Source organism: Eucalyptus grandis, chromosome 2 (assembly GCF_016545825.1).
Source record: "Eucalyptus grandis isolate ANBG69807.140 chromosome 2, ASM1654582v1, whole genome shotgun sequence".
NCBI lineage: Eukaryota > Viridiplantae > Streptophyta > Magnoliopsida > Myrtales > Myrtaceae > Eucalyptus > Eucalyptus grandis.
The window spans coordinates 3,008,827-3,022,538 of NC_052613.1; the positions used below are offsets into that span (position 1 = coordinate 3,008,827).

At 42.4% G+C, this 13,712-nt stretch overlaps 1 protein-coding gene and 1 pseudogene across 1 annotated transcript; both read right to left on the reverse strand.

The window, feature by feature from the left end:
• Nucleotides 1–4,567: 4,567 nt before the first annotated feature.
• On the reverse strand, nt 4,568–6,123 carry LOC108956781 (annotated as a pseudogene).
• A 1,220-nt stretch (nt 6,124–7,343) lies between these two features.
• Nucleotides 7,344–8,228, reverse strand: LOC120290244 (cysteine-rich receptor-like protein kinase 42). The gene has a single exon (XM_039306058.1). It carries the CDS (start codon nt 8,226–8,228, stop codon nt 7,344–7,346), a length of 885 nt encoding a protein of 294 aa, XP_039161992.1.
• Between the last annotated feature and the right edge of the window lie 5,484 nt (nt 8,229–13,712).

Sequence of the window (13,712 nt, forward strand, 5' to 3'; positions counted from 1 at the left end):
ATTTGAGCAAGAGCGCGATGGGAGCTCCGATTCGACCTGATGATCTCATAAAGCATTTCTTTATGCTTTCTGGAGCTTTCTGGAAAGTGCCATGGTGACGCTAGGTCCCAGGAACTGCTGCAATGACATGCTTGATGACATCTTGCTCTCCACTTGAGTAGCACCGACACGCGACCTGGACATGCGACACGACACGTCATTTCTAAAAAATAGAGAATTCCGACACGTTGGGAGACGTTATACATTAAATGAATATTTTTATTTTTAATTAATTTGATTCAAATTCATAAATAAATAATTAAAAAAGAGCCTTCAATGAATTTACACTAATAATATTAATAAACCAATTCATTGAAAATTCAAAAAAACATATTCATAGTCAATGTGTCTCCATGTTTGGAAACATGTTTTTAACTTTAACAAAAGTTATTGATGAAATTAATGATTAATAATAAATTAGAATCAAATTATTTAAATAAATCCATCATCTTCTACAAATGACCAAAATTTATCATTATTCAAAATTCAGTACTTTTATTTTTTAAAATTATTTTTTAATCTCATCTATTTATTTTTCCGTTTAAGAAAAAAAAAGTCCCCACATTACACTTCTATTTCCCTCCCCCACCACCTCACAGTGACAGATAGGCTGTCACTTCTCCTCCCCCCAAAACTAAAAGTCACGCCATCAGATCCTTTTTTTTTTTTTTTTAGTTTTCTTATCAAAAACCCTAACCAGCCCTCCTTTTCCTCCTCCTCCTTGTCCTCGCCGCTCGACGCACGACCCCCTTCCCTCTCCTCTTCCTCTCGATCCTTCTCCTTCTCTTTTTCCTCTCGATCCTTTTCCTTCTCCTCTTCGCTGCACAACCCCCTTCCTCTCTGCACGACCCCCTTCCTCTCCTCTTCCTCTTGATCCTTCTCCTCTGTGTTTTATATGTCCTATGTTATTTGCTTGAGAGAAGCCCTACCTCTTCATAGAAGGTGAAAGAAGACCCTTAGTCTTCCTTTATAATTCTCCATTACTCCACGGTTTTATCATATGATGGTGGAAGAATTAGTACTTGTAACTCCAACATAATTAGAGGAGTTGTTCTTTTGTAACCTTCACAACAACAACGGGCATCTTTAATGGTTATTCACTAACACCTTGCTGGAATTCCAACAAGGTGTAAAATGTGGCGCTTGTAATTCTTACCTTAGATCCAAAGAGAGAGACTTGTGTGATGGAAGTGGATGAACTGAGGTGTGACATCCATTGTGCATGTAGATGAAATAATTGCTTTCGACCACTTGCATGAATTTAAAGCATGTGCTTTAAACTACCCTGCTGGAAGAGTTGCTCCCATATTAGTTGATACTTTCTCCTAATGAGAGCCCATCATCAATAGTCGAGTATGGCAAGCTGGTTGTCACGTTACATAATACCATGTTAAGTAATACCGGTGGCAGCTGAAAATCCTTAATGCATGTGGAATGACTTAGAAATTCTAAAATTTGAGACACTAGGAAACGATTCAACTTTGTCCGGTAATAAAGTCTCATGGGACACTAAACTAGACCTCCTTAAAGATCTGCGGTTCTATAATGCGGAAGAATTGTTGCCAAGATTGAGATTATTTCTTCTTATTTTGCATTTTTTAACTTTTTAAATTCTTTCCCCCAAAAAAGAAAAAAGTGGCCGGTTCTTTTGATCAATCCTAAGAAGAACCAACCAATTTAGCTCTCTCCTCCGATCCATTGGGATCGAGAGCCGCCTTGTCAACTCAATCAGAAATAGATCACCTCTAGAAAAAAAACAGGTTCAACACCCCCAATAGGCCCGACCAGATCCGAATCTAATATCGCCACACCTTAAAAGATGACAATTGATTCTCGGGCTGAGTCGAGTCATGTCCCTAGGAGGGACCCTGGGGGGTGCCTTTTGATGCGGAACCCTCGTTCGACTCATGATAATCGCGTTTCCAGCCAGCAGGCCATCCCACATCACAAGAGGAGAACAGAAAAAAGCACGCGGAATAAAAAAAGAGAAGGAGAAAGAGACAAGAGAAGGATGAGGCCGTTGACCGAGCTTGTCTCCATGCCACGACAAAAGAGCAGTTCCCGGGCCATTGCATAAAACATGACCCTCCTCGGTTGGGATGGAAGGTGCTCCGAATGTTTATGCTCTCTCGCTTGCTCGCTTTGTGTCGACCCTTCCTTTTCTCTCAATCCTCTTTGCTCATAAATCAAGAGACGCCCAAGAAGAAGAGATGAGGGATTCTTCATCTTCTCCGCGAGACTAGGGCTTTCATCATGAAATCAGCACATCATAATACCTCGGGAATCGATCGGTCAACTTGAGTCAACTCTAGTCAATGATTAATGATCAACTGATGATGTGGCAGTGATGTGGTAATGACATGGCACTGCAACTGTGGAAGCAGCTATTTTTTTTTTTTTTTGGTCAGTCCTACTCTATTCTTACTCTACACTCACTCAGACTTGTGCCCGCCTCTTGCGGGCGTGGGAGTGGCAACCCACTCGAAACTTACGCGTCCCTACCCCCATCCCCCCTGAGAAGGTGGGGATTTGAACCCCTCACCTCCCCCTTCCATGTTGGAAGGGTAGCCACTGGGGCGAACCCCCAGTGGTTGGAAGCAGCTATTGGGTTTGCTATAGTTTCGTCGATTTATCGTAATAGAAAATCAACTCGTATCAATCAATCAAATTTGATGAATAAATGAATAAGTAGTATTAATTAATTATATATTATTAATTATAGAAATAAGAAAACTCGAGTCGGATGACGTGGTGATGATGTGGTGTTGGCGTGGTGGATGAGGCGGCAGGTGACATAAGGATGACGCAATGATCATGTTAGCAATACACGGCCGACTTAAGTCGCGTGAGACGCATGTGGGCGTGCAGAGGCTTGGAGTGGCGTGTGTGGGCATGTGCGGCATCAATTGGCGGTGTGATTTGGCTGGTTGGATTCTTTGAGTGACGTAGAATCTGTTTGTGGTGTTGTATTGTCAATATAATCAGCTGAATAAGTCCAAAATAGACGTGCAATATACGGCTGTGATGGTTCCAAGTCGATAGCATGTGGCGGCTGGGTTGGTGACAAAACAAGCAGTGGAAGTTGCGTAGAAACGAGAGCGACGAGACACCTTCGTGGAGCGAACGTGACCTATTCAGCTGGCGTTGCAAAAAATAAAAATCCTCAAGAAAGAGGCTTTGATACCAAGTTAAGAATAGAGTAATAAAGAACTTCTGTATATTTTGATGATTTGTAATGAGAAATACAAGAGCCTATTTATAAGTTTTATAGGGAGACTATTTACAATAATAAAATATTATATAATCAATTATAATCAATCATAAAGATATCCAAAATATTAAATATATTAAAATATTATAGATATCAGGATATGGGAAGGATATTCAGAATATTAAAGATCTCCAAAATATTCAGTATATCCTAAAGATAATCTCAATATATCTTACAGCTCTGCTAATTGACAGAAGCAATCTCAAAATCGAGAGCGTTGCTGAAGAGGCTGGACTCCAACACCCTCATGGTGGCTGGCAAGTCCCAACGTCACCAGCTCCACCGCCTGAAGATTTGCGAGTACCAGGTTCCTCCCTTTCTCTCCCCTTGCGTGATCTATACTGGGAGTGATCTTGTTCATGAAGGGATCCAACTCTGAAAAAGTTGGATTTTAGGCTCAGATTGCATTAGCTATATACGATTATGAATTAACAGCGTATGTGCCAAAAGTATTTGATGTTTTTGCAATTGTTGAAGACTAATGGTGATGGGTGCTTTGCTTTTCTTCTTAGCGTCCATCAAAGTCTCTTCTCTTTGCAAGTTCTTCTTTCGAGGTTTCTGGTTCAGGGACATCGTCACCTTCATCGTCGGAGGAGGAGCTTTCTTCAGAGTCTGTCCTCTCAATCATCACCATTGGGAATGCAGAATTTCTCTTTTTGTCATCATCTTTTCTTTTCTTTTTTCGTGAAATCAATGCAGAAGAGGTCGCGCGACAATGCGCCGAAGCGATGGGCAGCAAAGGGTAAGCAAGACAGTCATAGATTTTGAAGCAACGTAAAATTATTTCGACCAAAAAAGAGAAGAAAAAATGACATAAAACTACGAAAAAAACAGAACGACGTTGGTTTCTTTTTTTATTTTCCTTTCCTTTTATTACATAACCTATGACTGACTCTGGAATTGAAACATCCCAACATGGTATGATTCTCCAATCAAGACGTAAAACTACGAAAAACAAAGCAATCGCATCTCACTTAGATTCATATATTCATGGGATATTCGTGATTTATCGATTTAAGATTGGACTCATCGTCATCTGAAAATGCTGCTAACCAAGTAAGGATAATTCGACTCATGCCCTGATGTCACTAAAATCTGCACTGCTAGTCGTTTGCAAAGTGTTTGTATTCGTTGGAAGAAGAAGAAGAAGAAGAAAGGTCCTAATCCTAAAGGGTCAATGCAGCAAAGCTGGAAGAGGGCTTCCTGTCAAGCTGGAAGAGACCTCAGATGCCGTGAGCTGGCTCAACAGCCAATTGTTCATGTAGAGCTTCTGCTACTGGATTTGTCGAACAGCAAGCTAGCGTTGACAAACGGGGGTTGGCTCGGTTGGGGGACTAAATGGTTTTTGTTGTGGAGCATCTCGACGACTCCATACATGGGCGGTCGCAATTCCATGGAGGCTTGAGTGCACAGAAGGCTGATTTGGAGCACATTCGACGCCTCCAGGATGGGGAATTTACCTTGTAAGGCCGGATCAATGCACGTGGCTAAATTATTTGACTTGTAATGCTTCCATACCTGCAAAGCAATCATGAGTTTCCATGGCTCCCTTATATCTGAAGATAAATCTACTAGCACTAACATAGAAACCAACGATAGAGTTTGTTGGGAAAATCAAAAGAAAAATTAGATAATCCTAGTGGGGTGTGGCCAGGAAAGTAAATGTCAGTCTAAGTTCTCATGATCGTAGGGACAAGCAACCTTACCGACTGTAATACCGAGCTCGACCCCCGTGTGTATACACTATTCTTCCTACCACTCAAGATTTCAAGAACCAGCACCCCAAAAGCATAAACATCGACTTTCTCCGTTAGCTGTCCCCTCATAATATATTCAGGCGCCATGTAACCGCTGCATAATCAATCGTCTTTTAGATATAAACCATACTTAACCCAAAGAAGATGTGAAGTGCAAGGGAAGGATGATACGCAAAACCCCTCTTGAGGGGCCAAACTTGTCAGATTAAGGAAATAGAAAGTGCCGACTATGGTTTCCAGCAGGCTGGTAATGAAAAGGCATTCTTACAGTGTGCCGGCGATTCCTGTGCTAAGATGAGACTCATCCAGAGCAATGCATCGAGCAAGCCCAAAATCTGAGATTTTCGCGGTGAGATTTTCATCGAGGAGGATGTTGCTGGATTTTATGTCTCGATGGATGATTTTCACTCCACAACCTCCATGAAGATATGCGAGGCCCTCAGCTATTCCTATGATGATGTGCAGCCTCTCCTCCCAAGTTAGGACGGGGGTCGCATCGTTGACTGCAACAACATATTCTATTCACTTATTTAGAAAGACAAGTAGAGCGGAGTGGGACAGACATAACCGACGAAGGCAAGACACTAATGGAGCAGATTTTTGAAACCTTCGACTCAAAAATCATAAGATGGAAGCATTGCTTGCAATACAAGAAGCCAGTTACTAAGAATGCAAACTGAACCAGTGCTTGTCGTGAAGGGTGGATCTCTTCTTGGCATCAAACGATGACTGTGTAGGTGTGATATGCAATTATGCAACAACCAGCTACTTACCAAAAAGAACTAGATCAAGACTTCTTTTAGGAAGATATTCGTAGACAAGGAGGCTCTCTGGGCCTTCGATGCTGCATCCCAAAATCCTCATTAGGTTCTTGTGTCGGATCCCACTGACCTAGTTCACCTCATTGAAGAAGTCATCCGCCCATTGGCATGTGTTAAACACCAACCGCTTAACCGCCACGACCTTCCTGTCGGGTAAAATCCCCTTGTACACGAAACCGCCACCCCCTTGGCCTAGCTTCCTCGAGTCATCAAAGAAGTTGGTGGCCTTCTCCAAGTGTCTTGTACTTGAAATATAAGCTAAACTTGCTCTTGCTCGCTCGCAATTGCATGAGGTTATTTTGCACTGAATAAGGATGAATGCGAAATTCGTGTCATCAAGCTTGTGATCAAGAATTACTAAGAGATCATTTTACGCATTTGAACCAAATTGCTTACTTTGTTTCTTCTTGGAGTACTTTTTGTATCCAATGTATGCACCAATGAGAACAAGCGAAGTCGCTGCAGCAGCCGATGAGGTTATTGCTATGGTGATGCGGACTCTAGATGAACCTGTGAAATGATAAAGACAACATCAGGTTGAGATGAGCGAGTTCATTAATAATTCCAAAAATCTGGCAAGCATCGAATCATAAGATCAATCAAATTAAACTTAGGGTGTGTTCATTTGGGAGAAAATTTCAAGAAAAAGGAAAATGTTTTCTGGAAAGTCATTTTTTAAATAATGTTTGTTTGATTTTCTTTCTCTTTCCTTCTTCCACCTCCACTAGTCGTCAAGCCTTCACAGGCCACTAGCATCGTTGTCAAGGCCCAGCAAGGGGCCCGACCAGCCCCGGGCAAGTTTGAGCTCGCTAGATCCTGGGGTTTGTTGCAACGAGGCTGCCGAGGCTTGAGCTTGCCCAAGGTGGGCTTGCACTAGCGATTGGCAGAGGAGAAAAAAGGAAAAGAAAAAATATAAGAAAAAGAAAAGAAAATTTTAAAAATCAATTTTTAAAATAAAATATTTAAAAACTCCACATGAGAAATTTTTGAAAGTGTATTGACCATCTTAGATTTAGGAATTCACTTTTCTAACTTTATGTGTGTATATTTTCCTTGATCGAAAAGTGTTTTCGATTTATCAATCATTTTTGACGAATTAAACGGATGAAAGTTTGGAAATTAATTTCGAGAAAACACTTTTCGTCAAACAAATGCACTCTTAGGTTGTGTTCCGTATTTTTTTCTTTCTTTTTATATTTTGCTCCTACCTCAGCTAATCACCGGCCTCAATGACAACCAACGATTGACCACAGGCAATGGATGAGCTCATTGTTATAGCGATGTTGAGGTCTTGTTGACTTTTGACAAGGCTTGAGCCTCACCAATCTAGCTAGACTCGAGCTCGCAATTGTCTGAAGAAATAAATAAATAACATAAAAATAACAAAAAAATTTGATATTTAAAAAATGAAAAGAGAAAAAAAATTTAAAAATATCATTAAAAGAAGTGCCTTAATCAACCTACAGGAGGAAACCGCAATTGGAAAAATCGAAATCTGACAGCAGACATAGAAGAGCGTCGGTTTTTCTTTAATGGCGAGGAAGCCATCTTGTAAGTCGGTAAACCAGAGATCAGGACGTTATTACCTCCGCTATCAGGGACGTCGAAGAACTTTGTGGTCGAGTAACGGAGGAAGCATCCCGCGTTCATGGCCCGCGCTTCTCCAGGTGCGCAGCTTCTCGCCATCGACATTGCATTCTCCAAACAGAATCTGCAACTGCCGGCATCAAGCGTGCTCCAACACTGTGCCAAAGCATATACCCCGGCGACTCCTCCAACTCCGTCCTCCTCAGCCACCGCAAAGCCCTTGTTCTGCACAGCGCTGGCCGAGACATTCCTCAGGACCCGGTCCACCCTATCCGAGAGCTCGGCCACTCTCTCTGCCGGGACTGTCAAATTGGAGCTACACTTGAGCATGTCGTGCGTTGGATCCACGGTCTCGTTGTAGAAGTCGTAAGTGCCATAACGGAGGAAGCAGCCGTCGAGGTAGATCCGACCAAAGTTGGGGAGGCAGCGGGCGATCCGGATCCAGCTCTCGGTAAAGCAGAGGCGGCACTCGGTTTCAGTCAAGTCACCATGGCACTGGATGAGGCCGTACACTGCTAGCGTTGGCGAGGCGAGAGAGTACTTCCACCAGCGCTGGGCGGCGACGCCGTCGGAGAGCTCGTTCATGATGGCGATGAGGTCGGAGACGATGTTTCCAGCGACAATCCAAGTGGAGTTCTCGCAGATGCGGCCCGCTTCGGTGATTCGAGGATCGGAGACGGCGAGAGAGAAGAAGAACGAGGAGAGCGCGAGCAGAGGAAGGGCGATTGATGGGCTCGCTCCGTTCGACTTCATGGGCTCTGCTTGAGATATGCTCGGTTACCGAATTTTCCTTCTTTCAGTTTTCTTCAAAGAGAAAAGAGGAAGAAGAAAAGGGAAAGATTTGAGCAAGAGCACGATGGGAGCTCCGATTCAACCTGATGATCTCATAAAAAGCTTCAACACAGCTACACCACGCGCAGTCGAAGCTACAGACTGATGCTTGACTTCTGGGGTCTCGTTTTTCACCTCACTCCTTGCTTTCTTCATGCTACGGCAGGGTTTTTGAAAAATGCCGCCGCGATAACATCTCTCTCTCTCTCTCTCTCTCTCTCTCTCTTGGTCGGTGGAATGCAGTGTTTTTTTTTTTTTTTTTTTTTTGGTCGGTGGAATGCAGTGTTTGACGCGGCGAGAATGATGAGGGGGTTCTAAGACCTTTCGAGTCCGAGAATATCTTGGATTGAGGGCGATCCAGACGAAAGAGAGAGATCTGCAACGACCGAAGCGACGAGGGCGACGGATGTTGACGTCCATGTCGGTAGTTTTTTTAAAATGATTAAATGATAATTTTTTTTTGGTGAAAAATTAGATGATAATTTTTAATCTATTCTGAAAATAATAATGATTATAATAAATTATTATAAATTGTTGTGAAGTGTATCCCTTTAAAAATTTGTGACTCATAACAAGTAATTATCACAAAAAAAAAAAAACTAAATTAGTAGGAACTCGTTTGGACGAAGAGGAAACTTAGAACCTAGTATAAGTTTTTAAATTTTTCTTGGTTTATACCTTCATGTAATTATATGGTATTCCAAGGTGTTCGATGATGGTTGTGTAATCCGGAATTACTAGTCTAAATTTTCATTTCATGATTGCGGTTTTTACTTTGTTAATGATTCATATTCTTCATGTATTTAAATATAAGTTATGATCAGTGAATTGTAGCTATATATGGTAGTAATTAAAGGTGATGGTTCACTACAGTTGTTTAATTAATAATATAGGTGGAATCTGGAACTCATCCTGAAATCTGTGATAGGATAGATTTTAGAGTATGTAATGTAGGTTCCTGGTTAAAAAAAATGAGAAATCTGTTCCAACGAGTAGGTTCCATATAAAATCTATACGAAATCTGAAATCGTTTATTCCTAAATATCATGAATCTTATATTTGCACGGTTGTGATTAGGTTTGTTAGATAAGGTCCATCATTGAAAGGTTCTCTTTTGTATCAAGTTGGGGCCAATCCACATTCATAATTATGCTAAGACCTTTAATTTGACTTTAGATGATCAAATTTGGCCTCACGTGTTTCAGATGAGATTCCCCTTGCATTTTTCATACATGTACATTTGACTTTTCTAGTCCCATGGTTGCGGCCACGAGGTGTCCGAGCTAGTCTCTATCCGGCCCACCTACTCGAATGAACGAACGATCGGGCACCCTCTTGTTTTTTGGCTTGAATTTAGGGATAAATGTATCAAAAATCTTAAAATTGGTCACAAAACTCCAAATTGAGTCCTAAAATATTTAAAAAGTGTAATCAAGTTATAAAACTTATCTCTTTAAACTTTCAAGAATTGTAATCATTGGAAGGATTTATAATTTGACCAATTTGATAAGTTTTAAGACTCTATTATAATTTTGTGACAAATTTTAGAACTTCTAATATACTTATTCCTTAGATTTATTTATGACCTCTTCTGCCTTGACTATCAACTGCTACTTAGAATTCCACAAATCAAAAACGCCTAGGAGCATGGTAGTTCACACATGACCATCTCAATTCACATCTAAAGTAGGAGGAAATCTTAGGAAAATTGAGCAAGTTCTTATATCAATATGTTGCAAGTGTGAAGTGATTGAACAACCCTTCTGTGCTTTTCAAAGTGTAAAGAAAAATATGGTTTCAAATTGGATAGAACAATAAAGTCGGATCATTGAGCTGAATAGAATAATCTAGTTGGACTTTGTAGTGTAATCTCAATTTCTTTAAAGATTTATTTGCCCACAACGTTGTTAATGGTCACTGGAAAATTTATATTATAGTATTTCTAGTATTTCTCAAATGAGAATATTATATAACAATTATAATATTTCTCTAAAGTCTCTCAAATGAAACAATTAGAAATAATGGTTGTATATTCTTTTGAAAGAAAACAAAAAATGAAAGAAGAAGATTATGATCAAACATACACGTTTTAGTAATTTATAGCGAAAATAAGAAGTTATATCCAAGTAGACACAACCTTATGAGGATTAAGAAATTATGCTTGAATAGGTATGAACTTTGAGTAACCATTGGACGAAATAATAAAAATTCGAAATTTAATAAATAAATAAAAAATAACTGTACTTCTTCGTGAATAGTCACAAGGTTTCAACGGGACTTATGGTTAATTTTTATAAAAATAAATCCTAATTTTTCAATAAATAAAAAATAATGATCATTGATCAATGTCAAATCTCTTATACGTGCGCATTCACATTTTCTCGACATGGGACAAGACACCTCTTAGTTTATTTAACAAACAAACTACCAACACAAAGCACATGGAATAAAAGAATGACAAGCATAAAATCATTAGCCAATCTCAAGTGATTCAAGAGATCATATGCACCGAGTCCCTAACTTCACTAACCATTGTTAGCATCATATGCTAAATGCCTACTCAATTATCTCAAGGCCTTAGCACTATTTTATATGCCATATGGAATGGTCATTAGCTTTCAAAGAGTAGTTGTTGATCCCAAAATGACACTAGGAAAGAATATGAATACTTGAAAAGGTACCATATGGGCTTAAGTGGACCTAGCCCGATTATGTTTTTTTTTTCAAAAAACCGAGTCGAAATACAAGAGGAAGGGCATCGAAACATGTTACATCTTAATGCCTTCATAACCAGTCCACTAGTCTATTTGATTCTCAAGTGCAATAGGACAATTTGGGATATGTAAAAAGGGTTGAAAGGTCTTTACATTCTGTAATAGATGACTCGACACTCAAAGAGTGGAGAGAAGAATCTTACAAATAGCTAATCAAAGTACAATTATTTTGTTGACACCTAAATTTTACTATTTTATTTATGACTCTATCGCATACAAAATTAGGAATTAGTTACTAAAAAAAAAAAGAAGAGAAAAAGAGAGAAAAAAAAAAACAAACAACAAAACAACAACAAAAAAAAAAAGAGAAAGAAAAAACGCCTAGAGGTCGGGTCGGGCCGGATCTGGCATTGGCCCGGCCCGCCGCCCGCCTCTCTTTCCCCTGCGCGGCCCAGGCCCGTTTCCCTTTTGGCCCGGCCCACGCCAGCATTCATCCTCCTCCGGCCTATCTCGCACGATGACCTGCAGAAGAAAGGAAAACCAGCGACAGGAGCAGGGGGATCGGTGTGGCAGGGAGCGGCGTGATCCGCGGGTTGGGGGCAGCCCGGCTGGCAGCTGGCACGGCAGGGGTCTTTGCGCAGACCTGCAGAAGAAAAGTGAACAAAAGGAGAGGAACCGATGGCGAGGAAAGGAGGAGAACACAGTCTTGGGAGGGAGAGAGAGCTGGAGAGAGAGCTAGCCGGAGAAAGCGAACCAGAGAGAGAGTGAGCTGGAGAGAGGAGGTTCCAGAGGAAGTGAGCGAGCTTGAGGGCGAGGGTGAGCTTGGAAAAAGGGACTGGTCTTCTTCTTCCTGGGGGCTGGACAGAGCAGGGCAGAGAGACGGCGAGCGGAGAGTGGGAGGTCTGAGCGACTGAGAAGAGCAAAGAGAGGGCATCTCAACCGCGTGCAAACCCATCTGACGACCTTCCTGGCGACGTCCTCAAGCTGAACGGGTAAGCTCGGGTCCCCTCGCGTTTTGTTTCGGGCGTGCCGGGCCGGAGCTCGTGGCCGCCCGGCTCACGCGTGCTCCGGCCCTCGTCGCCTTCATATTTTGTTCCCGATGTCTAGACTAGATCTGAAAATTTGTGTTGGCAGTGTGCGTTCCTTAGCTTCGACCGATCAACCGCTCGTCGGGTTGTTTCACCTATGGTCGTCCCGGCCCCTTTCTTTGATCGAGCCGACGCGGGCAAGTGTTGCGTGGTCCCCGAACGGTGGAAGGGTGTGTCGAGACTTTGTGGTTGGCCTCGGTTTGGCCATTCGGGGCAAGGTCGGCCGACGAGTGGTGGTCGGGGTGGCGACCGGTGTGAGATTGGGTGTCAGCCAACGGCGGCCCTAACGCCGGCGAACGCTCACCATGGTATCGGCGTCGAGTGATCTTTGTCCTAGAAAAAGGGGTTGCAGGTGTGACGGAGGGCTCGGAGCACGAAGGAGAAGGAGACCAAAGGAGGGAAAGAATAAAAAAACAAGAAAGGAAAAAGAAAAACCAAAAATAATGAAAAAAAGAAGAAAACCAAAACCAAAAAAAAAAGGGATATGTTCAGTAGAAGTTCTAAAACTTGTCCATAAAGTGCAATTGAGTCCTAAAACTTACAAAAAGTTCAATCAAGTCCTAAAACTTATCAAGTTGGTTCAATTGAGTCCTAAAATTAACATTATCAAAAAAGTTAACGGAAATTGCTAACGTGGCGCTTACATCATATTTTAAATGATTTTTTTATTTTTTAAATGACTTTTTAAAATTATTTTTATTCCAAATCTTTAAAAATTAGATTAAAAAATAAAAAGGAAAATCTAAATTTATTTAAAAAAACAAAACTGTTCAAAAAAAAAAAAAAGGGCAACGGTGGACTTCCGCCGCCGCCCATCGCCGGAGGGGCCGGCAACGGTCGCCGACCCTGGGCGGGGTGGCCGGCCCTCGCCCGGGCGAGGCCTCGCCGGCCCTCACGGGGGGCCGGCGACCGTCGCCCGCCCTGGGCAAGGCCTCGTCGGCCCTCGCTCGGGGCCGGCGAGGCTCGCCAGATCTCGGCGAGGCTTGCCCAGATATGGCCCCGAGCAAGGGCCGACGAGGCCTCGCCCGGCGGGCGAGCGACGGTCGCCATCCCTCACCCGGGGCCGAGCAACCGTCACCCGCCCGGGCGAGGTCTCGTCCGCCCTCGCCGGCCCGAGCGAGGGCCGACGAGGCCTCACCTGTGGTGGGCGACGGTCGCCGGCCCTCGCCGGCCCCGAGCGAGGGCCGACGAGGCCTCGCCTGGGCGGGCGACGGTCGCCGGCCCTCGCCCGGGGCCGCCGAGGGCCAGCCACCCCGCCGGGGCCGACGACCGTCGCTCGGCCCCTCCGGCGATGGGCGGCGGCGGGGAGAAGAGCCCCGATTTTTTTTTAAAACAATTTTAAAAATAAATTTTATAACTTTTCTTTTTAATTTTTGGTGAAAATAAGATAAAATGAATAAATCTAATTTTTAGTTTTTAATTTTTTTAAATGAATAAAAAATCATTAAAAAATCCACGTGGAAAATAAAAAATAATTTAAAATGTCACGTCAGCATTTTTAATGGAAAAAGGCTAAACGGTGTTAACTTTATAACTCAATTGAACCAACTTGACAAGTTTTAGGACTTGATTGAACTTTTTGTAAGTTTTAGGATTCAATTGCA

Coding starts and splice junctions, on each gene's coding strand:
- LOC120290244 (XM_039306058.1), bottom strand. CDS start 8,228: ATGAAGTCGAACGGAGCGAGCCCATCAATCGCCCTTCCTCTGCTCGCG.